The sequence below is a fragment of the Chiloscyllium plagiosum genome, unplaced genomic scaffold (genome assembly GCF_037043375.1).
Source record: "Chiloscyllium plagiosum isolate Xiang-an unplaced genomic scaffold, Cpla_swu_hap1 HiC_scaffold_17, whole genome shotgun sequence".
Taxonomy (NCBI): Eukaryota; Metazoa; Chordata; class Chondrichthyes; order Orectolobiformes; family Hemiscylliidae; genus Chiloscyllium; species Chiloscyllium plagiosum.
Window position 1 is genome coordinate 80,665,855 of NW_028270155.1, and position 16,997 is coordinate 80,682,851.

Sequence of the window (16,997 nt, forward strand, 5' to 3'; positions counted from 1 at the left end):
AAGCGAGAGAGAGAGAGTGAGGTAAGGGAAACGCGTGAGAGAGAGTAGGGGTAAGGGGAACGCGGGAGAGAGAGGGGGTTAGGGGAAAGCGAGAGGGAGGGAGAGTGGGGGTAAGGGAAAAGCGAAAGGGAGGGAGAGTTAGGGTAAGGGGTGAAGTGAGAGAGTGAATGGGGTGAGGGGAGTGGAAGTTGGTTGGTTGTTAAATTATTTGATTTCTCGTAGGACGGGCTCGGGGTCTGTGCTCCCAATAATTGAAAGTGTGTGTGTGATTCTCCGAGAGTGATGGATCAGTTTGACATCCGGAAAGGCCACAATGTGGCTGTGATCTGGGACTACTCAACTTCTGCGGAATCACAGACCAAGCTAGTGCAGGATATTCGAGCAGTCACTGGCCAATCAGGCTATGTGGCAATGGAAAACATCGATAGACTACAGATTTGTAAGTTCCACAGCTTTTGTGACTTGTTGCATCAGCCCAGCCTGAGGGCCCCCTTCCCATTAGCCTAACACACCCTCCCCCACCACCGCCTCCGCACAATCCAGACCCGACTGTCCCACTCCCACTTCAATACAAGCACACTGACCCCACTTCACCCACTCCCTCAGCCAATCACACACCCCATCCCTGACACTGCCTTCCTTCCCAGCAAACCCCACATTGCTCCCCACAATCCTGCGTTGCTTCACTCCCTGCTTCCCCCCCCCCCCCCAGTGCACATTCACTTCACCCTCCCTTCTGCCTTCTCCCACAACCCATACCCCTTTCCTCCCTATCTCCCCATTATATCCCCTCTCCTTCCTTTATATCTTCCCTCCCCCTTCTTCTCTCCATTCTTCCCCCACTCCTACCCATCCTCCTTGCCCCCACATGCACCCTCCACCCTGGGCTCCCACTCTTCCCGTGCTCCCTCGCTCACCCTCCCACCGACTCCGGCTCAGGCTCCCCCCACCCCCCAAAATAAGCCAGGAGAGGAAACGCGGCATGGTGATCGGAGTTCCCGAAATGAGGGCAGGGGATGGAGCGGTAGGTATCCTTCACAGTGGTGTAGCATGGGTCTAAATGTTCGCGCCCCTGGTGGGGCAGGTAATGTTCTGGTGGTACTTGGGCAACACCTTCCTTAGATTGGCTTGGTTGAAGTCACCAAATGACCTCTGGTTGCTCCGTCTCTAGGGTGGTAGTGGTGTTGTAGAGCACACCCAGAGCTCCCTAAATCTTTGCTTGTGGCGGTATGTACACAGCAGTTAGTGTAGCAGCGGGAAATCCCCGTGGTAGATAGAAATGGCGGCATTTGATGGTGAGGAATTCAAAGTTTGGGGAGCAATGGCTGCCCAGGGTTGCAATGTCTGGGCACCACAAGTTGATTAAAAAGCAAACCCATCCACCCTTTGCCTTAGAATTCCTGAAGAAGGGCTCATGCCCGAAATGTCGATTCTCCTGCTCCTTGGATGCTGCCTGACCTGCTGCGCTTTTCCAGCAATACATTTTCAGCACCCTTTGTCTTACCCAAGGACACTGTATTGTCTGTACGATGGATAGAAAAACCATCAGTCTGAAGTGCGCAGTTGGGAATGGATGGGTTGAGCCTGGTTTCTGTGAAGCAGAGTGCGCAGCAGTCGCTCAGTTCACGCTGAAAGCTGAGCCGTGATCTCAGTCCGTCCATCCTGTTCTCCAGAGATTGTACATTTGCTCGGAGTAAGCTAGGAAGGGCGGGGGGGGTGGTCTTGAACCCGTGTAGTCTCAGTCTGAAGAGCAGGCCAGCATGTTTACCCCGCTTCCTCGCATGTTTCTTACATGTTTGTTCCTGCTGTGCTACAGGCTTTTACTGTGTTGCTTCACGTGTTTCAACAACTGTTCTGCCTACTTACAGCTGCCCATAGACAATCCACCTTTGACCTTGTGCTGTCAGGCATCGTGCGAAGCTCTGCCACTGTGCACAGTTTTGAAATCTTTGCTGAAGTCGCTCGAATCCTGAAGCCTGGAGGGAAATTTTACTTCACAGAACCCGTATGCAGATCAGGTGATCTTCCCGTTTGACCTTTGGCTGGGTAGTACCAGATCTGATGTCTCTGTCGGTTATTGTAAGTATGCTGGAGTTACTGAGGATCAATGAGCAGAGCATTTGAGTTGATGTTTCAGTTCAGTGCTGAGTATGTGGTGGGAAAGGAAGAAAGCTGAGAGACAGAAGATGTGTCTACAGGCACTGTCGTCCAAAAGAAAATAGGGTTGGTGAATATAGTTTGAAAATGTCACGCTCAGTGTTAAGTCCAGAAGACGATAAGGTGTTACAAATAAGGGGAATGCAAGTTACTCTCTCAGCTTGCAAGGTTGTCTCAGAAGCAAATCACATCAAATCTATCCTGCAGCACAGTGACTGCCTTAATCAGATCTTTGTTCACTGTGAATCGTGCAAACTCACAAATGGGCCAGCCTTCATTCCTGGAAAGTACCAGTGTCCCTCAAATTACCCTGGAATCACGCAGCGTCTCCATTTGAACTGTTTAACAAGCATTTTCACGTTGCTGCAATGCAACAGTGGCACAAGTGATAGTTCTCACTAATAGGTACTGTTAAAAAGATTCAGTTCAAAAAGATGTTGTGCAATGTGGGATAAGAGTTTCAGTGCCAGTGCACTGCCAGGTTGTACATGCCAATGATTGGGACATGGTATTCCCTTGGTTGTTTGTAATAGACAGATTAGTAGACATATTCAACAGCCCAGGCTTGCAAAAGCCAACACAAAATGGTTGTCCAGACATTACATGACTGAAGCTAATGACTGGGCAAGATACCTAGCGTGCTCATTATCCTGCAATTAACAGTTTGCTAAGTGTTAATCGATTGTAACTTATATAATCACACAACTCTCTGTATTTCGTCGGAGTGACTAGTGGCCATTCGATGGAGCTGTCCGCCTTGGATCTCCCCGTGAGCTTTCGAATAAACCAGTCAACATTCAAGGCTTGTGTGGCACGGTGTTTCTAAATTGGACTGCTACGAGCGAGTTACCCACTGCATAATTTACTTCTTTCCCCAACACCCAGTTTGGGTTTTGCCAGGGTCACTCAGCTCCTGATCTCATTACAGCCTCGGTTCAAACATGGAGAAAAGAGCTGGATTCCAGAGGGGAGGGGAGAGTGACAGCCCTTGATATCAAGGCTGCATTTGACTGAGTATGGAATTAAGGAGCCCCGGACAAACTGGAATCAATGGGTATTGGGGGCAAACTCTCTGCTGGTTAGAATCATACCTGGCACAAAGTAAGATGATTGTGGTTGTGGAGGGTCAGTCATCTCAGCTCCAAGACATCTCCGCAGGAGACCCTCAGGGTAGTGTCCCAGGCCCAACAATCTTCAGCTGCTTTATCAATGACCTTCCCTCTGTCATAACGTCAGAAGTGGGGATGTTCGCCGATGATAGCACAATGTTCAGCACCATTCGCGATTCCTCAGATACTGAAGCAGTCCATGCTTAAACGTAACAAGCTCTGGACAATATCCAAACTTGTTCCAGCAAATGGCAAGTAACATTGGTGCCACACAAACGCCAGACAATGCCCCTTGACATTGAGAGACACTCTAATCACCGCCCCTTGATATTCACGATATTACCATCACTGAATTACCCCACTGTCAACATCCTTGGGGTTACCATTGGCCAGAAACTCAATTGGCACACCACATAAACACCGTGGCTACAAGAGTAGGTCTGCGACTAGGGATACTGTGGTGGGTAACTCACCTCCTGACACCCCAAAGTCTATCCACCATCTCCAAGGCACAAGTCAGGAGTCTGATGGAGTATTCCCCACTTGCCTGGATGGGGGCAGCTCCAACACTCAAGAAGCTTGACATCATCCAGGACAAAGCAACCTGCTTGATTGACACCACAGCTACAAACATTCAATCCCTCCCCACCAGCGCTCGGTAGCAGCAGTGTGCACTATCTACAAGATGTACTGCAGAAGTTCACCAAAGATCCTTAGACAACACCTTCCAAACCCACAACCACTTCCAACTAGAAGGGCAAGGGCAGCAGGTACTCGGGAACACCATCACCTGCAAGTTCCCCTCCAAGCCACTGACCTCCCTGACGTGGAAATATACTGCCATTCTTTCACAGTCACTGGGTCAAAGTCCTGGAATTCCCTCCCTACCAGCATTGTGGGTCAACCCACAGCAAGTGTGCTGCAGCGATTCAAGAAGGCAGCTCACCACCACCTTCTCAAGGGATGGGCTATCAATGCTGGCCAGCCAGCGAGGTCCAAATCCCACAAATGATTTTTTAAAAAACTGTGTTAGAGTAATAGAACTGCACAGCATCAAAACAGACCCTTCAATCCAACTCATCCGTGCTGACCAGATATCCTCAATTAATCTAGTCTCATTTGCCAGCATTTGGTTTATATCCCTCTGAACATTCCTTGTCATAAACTCACCCAGATGCCTTTTAAATGTTTTAAATTTAAATATTTGTACCAGCCTCCACAATTTCCTCTGGGTGCTCTTTCCAATTGCAGCACCACCCTCTGCATGAAAAGGTTGACCCTTACATCCCTTTTAAATCCCTGCTAATAGGTAGCAGTCATCTCTGCACGGTGGCTCAGTGGTTAGCACTGCTGCCTCACAGCGCCAGGGACCTGGGTTCGATTCCCACCTCGGGCGACTGTCTGTGTGGAGTTTGCGATTCTCCCCGTGGTTTTCCTCTGGGTGCTCTGGTTTCCTCCCACACTCCAAAAATGTGCAGGTTAGGTGAATTGGCCATGCTAAATTGCCCATAGTGTTAGGTGAAGGGGTAAATGTAGGAGTATGGGTCTGGGTGGTATACGCTTCGGCAGGTCAGTGTGGACTTGTTGGGCCGAAGGGCCTGTTTCCATACTGTAAGTAATCTAATCTAATCTAAAAAAAAGGGTCAAGTTACCTTGGTCCGGTTCTGGAGGCTGTGATATTAGCTGTCAGTACAGAGCAGGTTAATGAAGAGAAGCAATGGCCAAGTGGTATTATCACCAGACTATTAATCCAAAGACCCAGGCAATACTCCCATATGGGTGGCACGGTGGCTCAGTGATTAACCGTGCTGTCTCACAGCACCAGGGTCCCGGGTTTGATTCCAGCCTTGGGCAGCTGCCTGTGTGGAGTTTGCACATTCTCCCCGTGTCTGCGTGGGTTTCCTCCACAGTCCAAAGCTGTGAACTTAGGTGAATTGGCCATGCTAAATTACCCCATAGTGCTCCGGGATGTTTAGGTCAGGTGCATTAGTCAGGGGTAAATATAGAGTAATAGGGTGGGGGAATGGGTCTGGATGGGTTACTCTTCAGGGGGTTGGTGTGGACTTCTTGGGTTGAAGGGCCTGTTTTCACACTGTAGGGATTCTATAATGTCTATCATTTCTATTCTGGGGAACCGGCTTCAAATGCCGCCATGGTTGAACTTGAATTCAATGATTAAAAAAAAAAATGAGTCTAATGACAATGAAACTTGTCGATTGTAGAAAAATGTCCTTTAGGAAAGAAAATCTGCCATTCTTACCTGGTCTGACCTACGTGTGATTCCAGATCCACAAATCTCAGCTGCCCTCTGGGCAAATTAGGGATGGGCTATAAATATTGGTGATGCCAGTGATGTACATGTCCCATGATTGCATAATAATAATGAAAAACCTCTGATCTACTGTTTTCTCGTGTCTACCGTAGGTAACTCCAGACTGAAGACGGGCTCACAGCTCACCTCCAATCTAAAACTTGCTGGCTTTACAGAGATCACTGAGGTAGATAAGTCCACTTCATGCGTTACCTTAGGTCACCCCAGAGGAGGGTTGGAGCGAGGGGTTTCGGGGACCAAACAACCACAGTGAAGAGTGCTGGGAGTCCAGGTCTGGAGGAGAGGGGGTGGGATTGTGGAGTCTAAAAGACCAGATGTGGGTAGGGAGTGGGTGGAGAATGATGGGCTGGGGTGGAGGGTGAGGGAGCCGGTGGTGGATGAGGAGAGACCAAGGGGTGGAGGTGTTGGTGGGTAGTGTGGGGCCAATATGATCTTTCTTCAGATCGGGGCAGTGAAGAACACTTAAAACATTAACTCTATCTCTCCCACAGATGTTTCCAGACCTGCTGAGTTTCTCCAGGATTCTGTATTTGTTCCAGATTTACAGCATCTGCAGTATTTGGTTATTGTGGGAGTCCTCACTCTGGACTGACTGCAGTCACCTTCTAGAGCAGTTTCCAATGACATTTTTTCAATGTCTCTCTTTGTCCTAAAGGCTCAGGGTGTTCCTGGTGTTGGACCCAGTGCCAGTGGCACCTCAGGCTAGTCCGGCCTAATGCTAACACAAGTGGAAACTTAGGATCCAAGCCTGGGTACGTTACAGCTTCGGCCCTCAATGTTCAGCTGAAAGGTCCTTGAGCTGAGGCTCCTAGACCTCGGAGATTGTCCAAGCATTCTTGTTCTTTTCACTTTCACTTGGCAGCAAGGGGCAAGTGTTGCGCAAGGCCATCTCTTGCTGTAATTCTCACCTTATCCAGTTGGCTGCTCTGTGTTGAGGGTGGATGTACCCCCAGAGGTCCTGGAGTCCCTCTGCCTCAGGTCAGGTTCATTCATTTGGGAGTCCTCCTAGTGGCAGTAACAGAATCCATGGGCTTTGCTTCTTCACAGATACAGTCTGACCCTTTAACAGACGAAGAACTGAATTCAATAAAACAATTTGTTGGCTACAAAGGTAATGATTTGACTAAGATGCACTTGGGTGCGAAGAAACCAAACTTTGAAATTGGATCATCCGCTCAACTGAAACTATCATTCGTAAAGAAGCCAAAAGCAGTAGATGGTAAGTATTGTCTGGTGAGAACTCTTGTTGAAGTGTGATTATTTGCTGCTCTGTGCTGGAGGCAGGGTTAGATACAGCCTGGTCATTGATGCAGACATCCCTGGAATAAATAGAAAAACAATATTTTCTATTCCTTGTCAGTCTAACTGTTGACCTGTAGAATCCAGCACCATTCCAGTTCTCCCGTCAGGACCTGCTGCTGCATTAGCATCTCATCACACTGTGCAGGACAGCAGAGAATACTCCCCATACTTTCAAAAACGCAGGCAGCTCAAACAGTTTGAAATGCAGACCACCACCATCTGGTACTCCCAGGATAGGTACAGCATAGGCACTAAATATAGAGTAAAGCTGCCTCTACACTGTCTGCATCAAAGACTTCCAGGACAGGGATAGCATGGATTTAGATCAAGTAAAGTTCCCTCAACTCTTAAACTGAACGTAATGCAACCTTGACACTGTCCCATCAAACACTCCAAAGGCAGGTACAGTATGGGGTTAGATGCAGTGTAACGCATCCTGTACTATTTTAAACTGACAGTAAAGTTAGATTTAATCTTTTAAACTGAAGTAAAACTTCTATCTTTGTAACTAAAAATAATGCTGCTTTTACACTGTTCCCATCAAACAGTCAGAAGGCAGGTATTATACGAGGTTAGTAACTGAATAATATTCCTTCTGCTCTTTTCTTTAAACTGAAAAATAGAGCTCCATCTTCCCTTTTGACCTGAAAATAAGACCATAAGACATAGGAGTGGAAGTAAAACCCATCGAGTCCACTCTGCCATTCAATCATGGCTGATGGGCATTTCAACTCCACTTACCCGCATTCTTCCCGTAGCCCTTAATTCCTTGTGACATCAAGAATTTATCAATCTCTGCCTTGAAGACATTTAGCGTCCCGGCCTCCACTGCACTCTGCGGCAATGAATTCCACAGGCCCACCACTGTCTGGCTGAAGAAATGTCTCCGCATTTCTGTTCTAAATTTACCCCCTCTAATTCTAAGGCTGGGTCCACGGGTCCTAGTCTCCTCGCCTAACGGAAACAATTTCCTAGCGTACTTTTTAAAATTGAAAGTAAAGCTCTCTCAACGCTGTTCCCATCAAACACTTCTGGGCCAGTGTCAGTAAGGAGTTAGATACAGAGTAAAGCTCCATCTACTCTTTTAAACTGAAAGTAAAGCTGCATTTTGCATTATGCCCATCAAGCCCAGAGCAGAGCAGGAATAGTGTGATTTTAGATACAGAGTAAAACGACCTGTACAGTGTCTTTAAGCACTCCTCTCTCTCTGTCTGAGTCTCTAAACACTCCTTCCAGGTGTTACACTGATTTACTTGTGCATCTTTTAATCTAGTTTCCTGTGTTCACAATGTTGTCTCCGCTATACTGGGGAGACTTAATCGCAGACTGGGTGGTTGCTTTCAGAGACCTACACCCAGTCTGTGAGCATCTTGACCTTCCAGTCACTTGTGAATGTAATTCTGCAGCTTGCTCTCAGACTCACATTTCTGATCACAGTCAACTGCACAGTTTGAGTGAAGCCCAACACCAGGCCCAGGAACAACACCTCATTGCACTTCTTGGACTCAAAATTGGGTTCAGCAACCTTCAGACTGTAATTTCTGCCTGGCTGCAGGTTAGCTACCTTGTTGTGTTAGAGCTTTTGGTTTTAATCCTGTTCTTCTCATTTTGCTGTCAGACAGCAGCTGTTTATCGTTCTGTCATTTGCACGTCCTCCGAGTAGAAGCTTTTATTCCTTTAATTATTCCTTTGCCACCCACTTAAGTTCAGTCCTTTCTTTGTCAGGTAGATTACATTAGATTACATTAGATTAGATTACATTACAGTGTAGAAACAGGCCCTTCGGCCCAACAAGTCCACACCGACCCGCCGAAGCGAAACCCACCCATACCCCTACATTTACCCCTTACCTAATACTACGGGCAATTTAGCATGGCCAATTCACCTGACCCTGCACATCTTTTGGACTGTGGGAGGAAACCGGAGCACCCGGAGGAAACCCACGCAGACACGGGGAGAACGTGCAAACTCCACACAGTCAGTCGCCTGAGGCGGGAATTGAACCCGGGTCTCAGGCGCTGTGAGGCAGCAGTGCTAACCACTGTGCCACCGTGCCGCCCACTTGGCTGTCTCCCCACTACCTCAGAACCTCCCTCTTCCACCCTCCCCCCATTTCACTAGCAGTAAAACTAAGCTACCTCTAACTTAGTGTTGATGAAGGCTTCCGACCTGAAAGCTTAATTCTGTTTCTCTCCTTGTGGGTACTGCCAGACCTGCTAATTATTTTCAGCATTTTGCTCTCTCGGCAAGGTTCTCCATTGAGTTAATGCAGCTAGGGTGTGTAGGAACTGATACTGTGACTGTCTACTGCTGCTTGGTCACTGCAGTTGGTCAGCCACTGAGAATAAGTGAGGTGTGAGAGAATGTTCAGGCTCATCCTTGAAATTTGATGTTGCAGAGAAACCGCAGCTGGACCCCAGCACGAGGAAGGCTTGGACCCTGTCAGCCACTGACATGAATGATGATGATGTGGTGAGCTTATCTTTTCTAACCCATGCCTATTGTCCTGTGCTTCAGCCTTCTCAGGAGGGCAGGGGAAATGAAGGCGGAGCAGAAATACCTGACCCACACGCCTATCCCTTGAGGTTTATGTCGAGATGCCTAGCAATGGTGATGCCCCTCTCTGACGTTTATGGCCACTCTCAGTGGTGTGCTATTGGATGGTTTGCAGCATTCGGTGTGATGCAGTGAGCTTGTGTTCATCATCCCTTCCTCTCCACCAAAAGGTAGTTGGGAGGGTTCCGTACTCGACACTGAGAAGGAGCTGGATCCAGTGCAGACTTGAACTCTCCGTCTTTTGATTCAGAGGGAAGAGGGCTCTGAGTCAAGCCAAACTTGATATCGTTCCTTAAAGAAGAGGCGCAAAGCTGTTCACAGTATTCCAACTGTGGCCTGACAAGTGCCTTGTATAGTTTTAGCAAGACCTCCCTACTGACATATTCCATTCCCTTTGAAATAACTTGAGCAGTGTTTAACTAGCTTGGATTCTATTTGCATAAAGTGAATGGAGAAGCTGGGATTGTTCCTGAAGAAGAAGTTTAATAGTGCTGCTTCCTGTTACCAGGCATATTGGTAGGAGGTTTAGGAAACAAATGAGACATTTTTGGGATAATTGGCAGGGAACCATGAACCATGAGAGCAGATTGATTCAGAGCTTGCAAAAGAGAACTTGAGAAATAACGGAACGTTCCATTCTATCCAGTTTGGCATAGACCTACATGGGTCTGAGTTCCTCAGTATCAAACTGCATTGCAACAGCTTGCAGTAGCTAAGAAATGCTCCTCTTACCAGAAATGCCGACACCTCGATAAGAAATAAATAATCCCACGGTAAAGGGGCAGCACGGTGGCACAGTGGTTAGCACTGTTGCCTCACAGCGCCAGAGACCCGGGTTCAATTCCTGCCTCGGGCAACTGTCTGTGTGGAATTTACACATTCTCCACGTTTCCTCCGGGTGCTCCGGTTTCCTCCCACAATGCAAAGCTGTGCATGTTGGGTGAATTGGCCATGCTAAATTGCCTGTAGTGTTAGGTGAAGGGATAAATGTAGGGGGATGGGTTGCTCTTCAGTGGGTTGGTGTGGACTTGTTGGGCTGAAGGGCCTGTTTCCACACTGTCAGTCATCTAATCTAAAAAAAAATTGCACCAAATGTGGTAGACTCAAGGATCATGGCAGAGCTGCCTGGGAAGGAAGGGAGCTAATACCTGAGCTGGCACCAGCCCACAAAATAACTGTTGCAAAGAGTATATTTAATTGAAGTATCAGAGAGACTGGAGATACTCAGTTCAAATTCATAGAACATTACAGCGCAGTACAGGCCCTCCGGCCCTCGATATTGTGCTAACGTGTGAAATCAGTCAGTAGCCCATATAACCTACAATATTCCATTATCATCCATATGTTTATCCAATGACAATTTAAATACCCTTAATGTTGGCGAGTCAGCTACTGTAGCAGGCGGGGCATTCTCTGAGTAAAGAACCTATCTTTGACGTCTGTCCTATATCTATCACTTAGGCAAAAATGGGGACTGCAGATGCTGGAGATTAGAATCGGAAGTGTGGTGCTGGAAAAGCACAGCAGGTCGGGCAGCATCTGAAAAGCTGAAAAATCAACATTTCGGGCAAAAGCCCTTCATCGTTCCTGACGAAGGGCTTTTGCCCGAAATTTCGATTTTCTTGCTCCTTGGATGCTGGCTGACCTGCTGTGCTTTTCCAGCACCATATTCTTGGCTCTATCTTTCACCCCTCAGTTTAAAGCTATGTCCCCTTATGCTAGCCATCGCTATCCTAGGAAAAAGGCTCTCACTGACCACTCTATCTAACCCTCTGATCATCTTGTATGTCTCTATTAAGTCACCTCTGAACTTTTTCCTCTCTCACAAAAACAGCCTCTCAAGCCCCACAGCCTTTCCACATGAGAGCCTCCCTCCATACCAGCAACATCCTGGTAAATCTCTTCTGAACCCTATCCAATGCTTCCACAACCTTCCTATAATGCGGTGACCAGAACTGTATGCAATACTCCAACTGCGGCCGCATCAGAGTTTTGTACAGCTGCAACATGACCTCATGGCTCTGAAACTCAATCCCACTACCAATAAAAGCAACCACACCATATGGCTTCTGAACAACCCTGTCAACCTGGGTGGCACCCTTCAGAGATCTATGTATATGGGCACCAAGATCTGTCTGCTTATCCATACTACTAAGAATCTTACCATTAGCCCAGTACTCTGTATATCTGCTATTCATTCCAAAGTGAATCACCTCACACATTTCCACATTAAACTCCATTTGCCATCTCTCAACCCAGCTCTGCAGCTTATCTATGTCCTTCTGTAACCTGCAACATCCTTCTGCACTGTCCACAACTCCACTGTCCTTAGTGTCATCCACAAATTTACTAACCCATCCTTCTGCACCCTCATCCAAGTCATTTATAAAATTGCAATCAACTGTACACCACCAGTAACTGAACTCCAGGATGAACATTTCCTATCAACTGCCACCCTCTGTCTTTTTACAACTAGCCAATTTCTGATCCAATAGTCTACCGTGGTGAATCTTATCAAATGCCTTACTGAAATCCATATACACCACATCATTCGCTTTACCCTCATCTACCTGTTTGGTCACCTTTCAAAGAACTCAATCAGGTTTGTGAGGCACAACCTATGTTTCACAAAATCGTGTTGACTATCACTAATCAAATTATTCCTTTCTAGATGATTATAAATCCTGTCTCTTATAATCTTTTCCAACACCATACACAATCAAAGTCAGGCTCACTGGTCTATAATTACCAGGGTTGTCTCTACTCCCCTTCTTGAACAAGGGGACAACATTTGCTATCCTCCAGTCATCTGGCACTATTCCTGTCGACAACGATGACATAAAGATCAAAACCAATGGCTTTGCAATCTCCTCCCTTGTTTCCCAGAGAATCTGAGGATAAATCCCATCTGGCCCACATTTTCCAGAATTGCTAACATCTCCTCCTTATTAACCTCAATTCCGTCTCATCTAAAAGCCTGTATCTCAGTATTCTCCTCGACAACATTTGCCTTTACCTGTGTGAATACTGATGAAAAGTATTCCTGACATACCAAAAGAAAGCTTTATAGTTTTCCTTGATCCTACCTGCCAAAGACTTTTCATGTCCCCTCCTGAATCATCTTAGCTCTCTCCTTAGGTCCTTCCTGGCTAACTTGTAACTCTCAAGCACCCTAACTGAACCCTCATGTCTCATCTTTACATAATAAAAAAAATCACACAACACCAGGCTATAGTCCAACAGATTTATTTGGAAGCACTAGCTTTCAGAGCACTGCTCCTTCATCAGGTGGTTATGGAGTGTAAGATTGTGAGACACAAAATTTACAGCAAAAGTGTACAGTGTGATATAAGACCATAGGACATAGGAGAGGAAGTAAGGCCATTCGGCCCATCGAGTCCACTCCGCTGACTTTCAGAAAGAACTGAAACCAACATGGTCATTCTAAAAGATGAGAGACTTAACAATCCAGGTATTTTTCAATATATATTTTCAGTTACATCACACTGTATACATTTGCTGTAAATTCTGTGTCTCACAATCTTATACTCCACAACCACCTGATGAAGGAGCAGCGCTCCGAAAGCTAGTGCTTCCAGTTAAACCTGTTCAACTGTCACCTGGTGTTGTGGATTTTTAGCTTTATACACCCCAGTCCAACACCAGCACCTCCAAATCATCTTTACATGAGCCGCCTCCTACCTCTTGACAAGAGATTCAACTTCTTTAGTAAACGATGGTTCTCTCACTCGACCACTTCCTCCCTGCCTGACAGGTACATAGTTATCAAGGATGCACAGTAGCTGTTCCTTGAACAGCTCCACATTTCAATTGTACCCGTCCCCTGCAGTTTCCTTCCCCGTCCTATGCATCATAAATCTTGCTGAATCACATCATAATTGCCTTTCCCCCAGCTATAACTCTTGCCCTGTGGTATATACCTAACCCTTTCCATTGCTTAAGTAAATGTAACCGAATTATGGTCACTATCACCAAATTACTCACCTCCCTCCAAGTCTAACACTTGGCCTGATTCATTACTCAGTACCAAATCCAATGTGGCCTCGCCTCTCGTTGTCCTATCTACATACTGTCAGTAAACCCTCCTGCACACATTGTGAAAGGAAGAGTAAAACTTTGGTAGGATTGTCCACAGACTGTTATAACTACAGCTAAGAATATATAATGATAGGAATAGCAGAAAAATGGACTATTATTTAAATGGTTAAAAATTGTAGCATGCTGCCTCTGCAGGGGAGGGGGGGGGGGGGGGACCTGGGTGTCCTGATGCATGAATCACAAAATGTCCGTTTGCAGGTGGATCGCGAGTAGAATATTGTCCTTCATTGCTAGAGGGGTGCAGTTTAAACATAGGGAGGATGTGTTGCAGCTGTATAGGGTGCTGGTGAGGCAGTTTTGGTCTCCTTATGTGAGAAAGGATGTACTGGCACTGGAGTAGTTGCAGAGAAGGCCCACTAGTTTGATTCTAGAATTGAGAGAGTTGGCTTATTTGGAGAGATTGAGTAGCCTGGGACTGTGCGTATTGGAATTTAGAAGACTGAGGGGTGATCTTATAGAAGCATATAAAATTATGATGGGAATAGATAAGGTAGAAGCAGGGATGTTGTTTCCATTGGTGGGTGAAACTAGAACTAGGGGCATAGCCTGAAAATAAGGGGGAGCAGACTGAGTTGAGGTGGAACTTGTTCAACCAAAGGGTTGTGAATCTGTAGAATTCCCTGCCCAATGAAGCAGTTGAGGCTGTCCCATTGAAGTTTTTAAGGCAGAGATAGATTTTTGAACAGTAAAGGAATTAAGGGTTATGGTGAGTGGGTAAGTGGAGTTGAGTCCACGGAAAGATCAGCCATGATGGTCTGATTGTCTACTGCTGCTCCTGTTTTTTTATGTTCTTATGTATAAGTAAACGCTGCCTGTGGCGCGCACAGCCTGCACAATAGGCAGAGTGACAATTCAGCCATCTCTCCCTGCCTTTTCCTAGGATCTTATTGATTCTGATGAACTGCTGGATGAAGACGATTTGAAGAAACCAGATCCTGCCTCGCTCAGAGCTATGGACTGTGGAGATGGCAAGAAAAAGAAACGGGCCTGTAAGAACTGGTCAGTGTCTCACACTTTGTCAGGTTACTCTAACAAGAAGTAGTCAGTGTCACACACTGAACATTAAAGTCCAGTCAGACAATTAGCCTGTTTCTCCATCTTCCTCCCGCCCTCCAATCCATTGACACTCAGCATTGACATTCTCTGGTAAGAACTGGTCAATGTCACACACTCACAGTCACATTGCATGAGTAAAAACAGTCAGAACCCTGCAGTTTTTCAGGTTACACTAAGAAAAACTGATCCATACCTCTCACTCATGTCAGAATGGGAACAGGGCATGTTGAATGTGAATCTGTAGATGTATAAAGGCATGTTAAGTTTGATCATACATATGTAACAGAGCACGTTGAGTGTGGTTATAGAATTGTATCATGGAATGTTGAGTGTAGTTACAGAAGTACAGAGAGCATGTTAAATGTGGTCATAGAGGTGTATAAGGGCAGGCTGAGTGTGGTCATGGAGGTGTATAAAGTCATGTTGATACACTGGAGGTGTATCAGGGCTTTTAAGAGTCTGATTAAAGAGGTGCCTCAATACATGTTGGCAGTGATTCTGGAGATTTCTCAGGGCATGTTGAGTGAAGTTACTGAAATGTGCTTGAGGTTTTAATTCTTTACATTTGGTGAGCCTAGTTGAAATGTGACTGGCTGTCTCTGTCTCTGTGTTTCAGTACGTGTGGACTGGCTGAAGAACTGGATGGCAAAGGATCCACAGATGTCAAGAAACTGCAGGTGAAATCGTCATGTGGAAGTGTGAGTATTGGCAGGAACTTGAGCACAGCAGCAGTCATCCTGTTAATGTGAAGAGATTGTCTGAGATCTGTTTAAAATATTGCCAGTGCTTTTTCATCCAACACACTGTCTGACTTTACTTGAGGATCGCTGATTCCACTTCACAGTTTAAAGTACTCACGAGATACTGCTTATCTATTCAGAACATGCTTGTGCTTCAGTGATCAGCAAAAACTGCTACAAACTGCCAAAACTCATATTTAAATTTGTAATGTCATCTTCATAATGAAAGGGACCATGTGTTCACCAGATCAACTTGTCTTTGGGAAGCTTTCCAGTCTAACCGGTGTTAAGCCCTCAATATCTCTTTTTTTTATTATTGAGCTTTGCACCCATGCTGTATGTATTCTGATAGCAAAGATAAAGTCCCAGGGTGTCAACTGTGTTGACGACAGTGTTAACCCCTCCACAGCTAATGAGGAAGTAGTCAACAAAATTCATTCTCAACACAGTGCTTCCCAGCATTCTCACTTGAATATTCCCCTTAATTGTTGGCTGTCATGAAGTGCTGCTGTGTGTGGATTGCAGCTGACCAGTTTTAAGGTGGAGTTTTGCCGTGCAGGGGAGACAATTACAAAAGCTAATTACATCTGCTTTGCAACTGCGGATACTGGAAATCTGAAATAACGATAAAGTTTTTATGATAGAGAATTTTTTACGTACGTAATTGTTTTGAGCAGAAAAGTGTCAAATAAACATAAGGTGATGCATTTCTTGATAATAAGATAAGTACATACAAAATCCTATTAGAACAAATGTATTCATTATTTGTGGGCATTGCTAGCTAGGCCACAGTTTCCTACAGGTAAAGCTTGCTAGTTAGTGAGTTTGGCGAAAGATTTGTAGCTCAGGTTGAGGTTGCCAGTGTCTAATTTCACATGTCTTTCTCTGTCTCTCCCTCTCATGTTCTCTGTCTCTTGTGCGCTCTCTCTCTCTGCGTGCACCCCACTCCACCCCCAAAGTTATTACATATTCACCCGGTGTTGTTATGTTTGTTGTCTATCATGTGGTTTGGATTTGCGATAATGATAACCTTGCTTCCTTTGACTGTTGTAGTGCTACCTCGGTGATGCGTTCCGTTGTGCCAGCTGCCCTTACATGGGGATGCCTGCCTTCAAACCCGGTGAAAAGATCTTGTTAGCTGACCAGACTCTCACCGATGCCTGACTTGTTTTGAATGGGATTTGACGTGGTGATGCAGTGTGTTTCACCGGCACTACAACCACGCGGTAGATATTCTCTCTGAACTGAACTCTGGGCTGTTTGTTCTTCTGTTTCCAGCAGAGTGATTGAGCTCTGCTTGAATTGGGTATCTCAGATGGATGCAGCAGTCACATTCTGACCAACACGAGGTTTATTTGTAATCTGCGTGGTGTTTTCTGACACCAAATGTGACAAGTTTTACTGTTCTCTCACCGCGGCTGTGTATATTGAATGATTTTGGTGCTGATTTTTTTTTCTGTCATATAGTACAATTAAATGAGTGTCAACTTATGTTGCTGTCCTCTAACTTCATGGAGCTGGCTTTCGTTATTCTCAAAGGTGTCCTTTACCTGTCACGACCCAGCAATTGGTACTGAAAAGGCTGCCATTTTTTGTTCATTCAAGGGATGTGGGCATCACTGGCTG

General features: G+C 45.9%; 1 protein-coding gene across 1 annotated transcript; it reads left to right on the plus strand.

Annotated features, from left to right (window-relative positions):
- Window positions 1–222: 222 nt before the first annotated feature.
- On the plus strand, window positions 223–16,862 carry ciapin1 (cytokine induced apoptosis inhibitor 1). Its single transcript, XM_087996112.1, has 8 exons — window positions 223–439; window positions 1,869–2,018; window positions 5,691–5,764; window positions 6,646–6,817; window positions 9,299–9,372; window positions 14,456–14,574; window positions 15,248–15,329; window positions 16,425–16,862. Exons 1-8 carry the CDS (start codon window positions 283–285, stop codon window positions 16,533–16,535), a joined length of 939 nt encoding a protein of 312 aa, XP_087852238.1. The 5' UTR covers window positions 223–282; the 3' UTR covers window positions 16,536–16,862.
- Window positions 16,863–16,997: the final 135 nt, after the last annotated feature.

Excerpts from the sequence above, each read along its gene's own strand:
- ciapin1 (XM_087996112.1), top strand. The coding sequence starts at position 283 with ATGGATCAGTTTGACATCCGGAAAGGCCACAATGTGGCTGTGATCTGG. Across the intron at positions 6,818-9,298 it reads GAAGCCAAAAGCAGTAGATG|AGAAACCGCAGCTGGACCCC; the intron begins GTAAGTATTGTC and ends TTGATGTTGCAG. Across the intron at positions 15,330-16,424 it reads TGAAATCGTCATGTGGAAGT|TGCTACCTCGGTGATGCGTT; the intron begins GTGAGTATTGGC and ends TGACTGTTGTAG.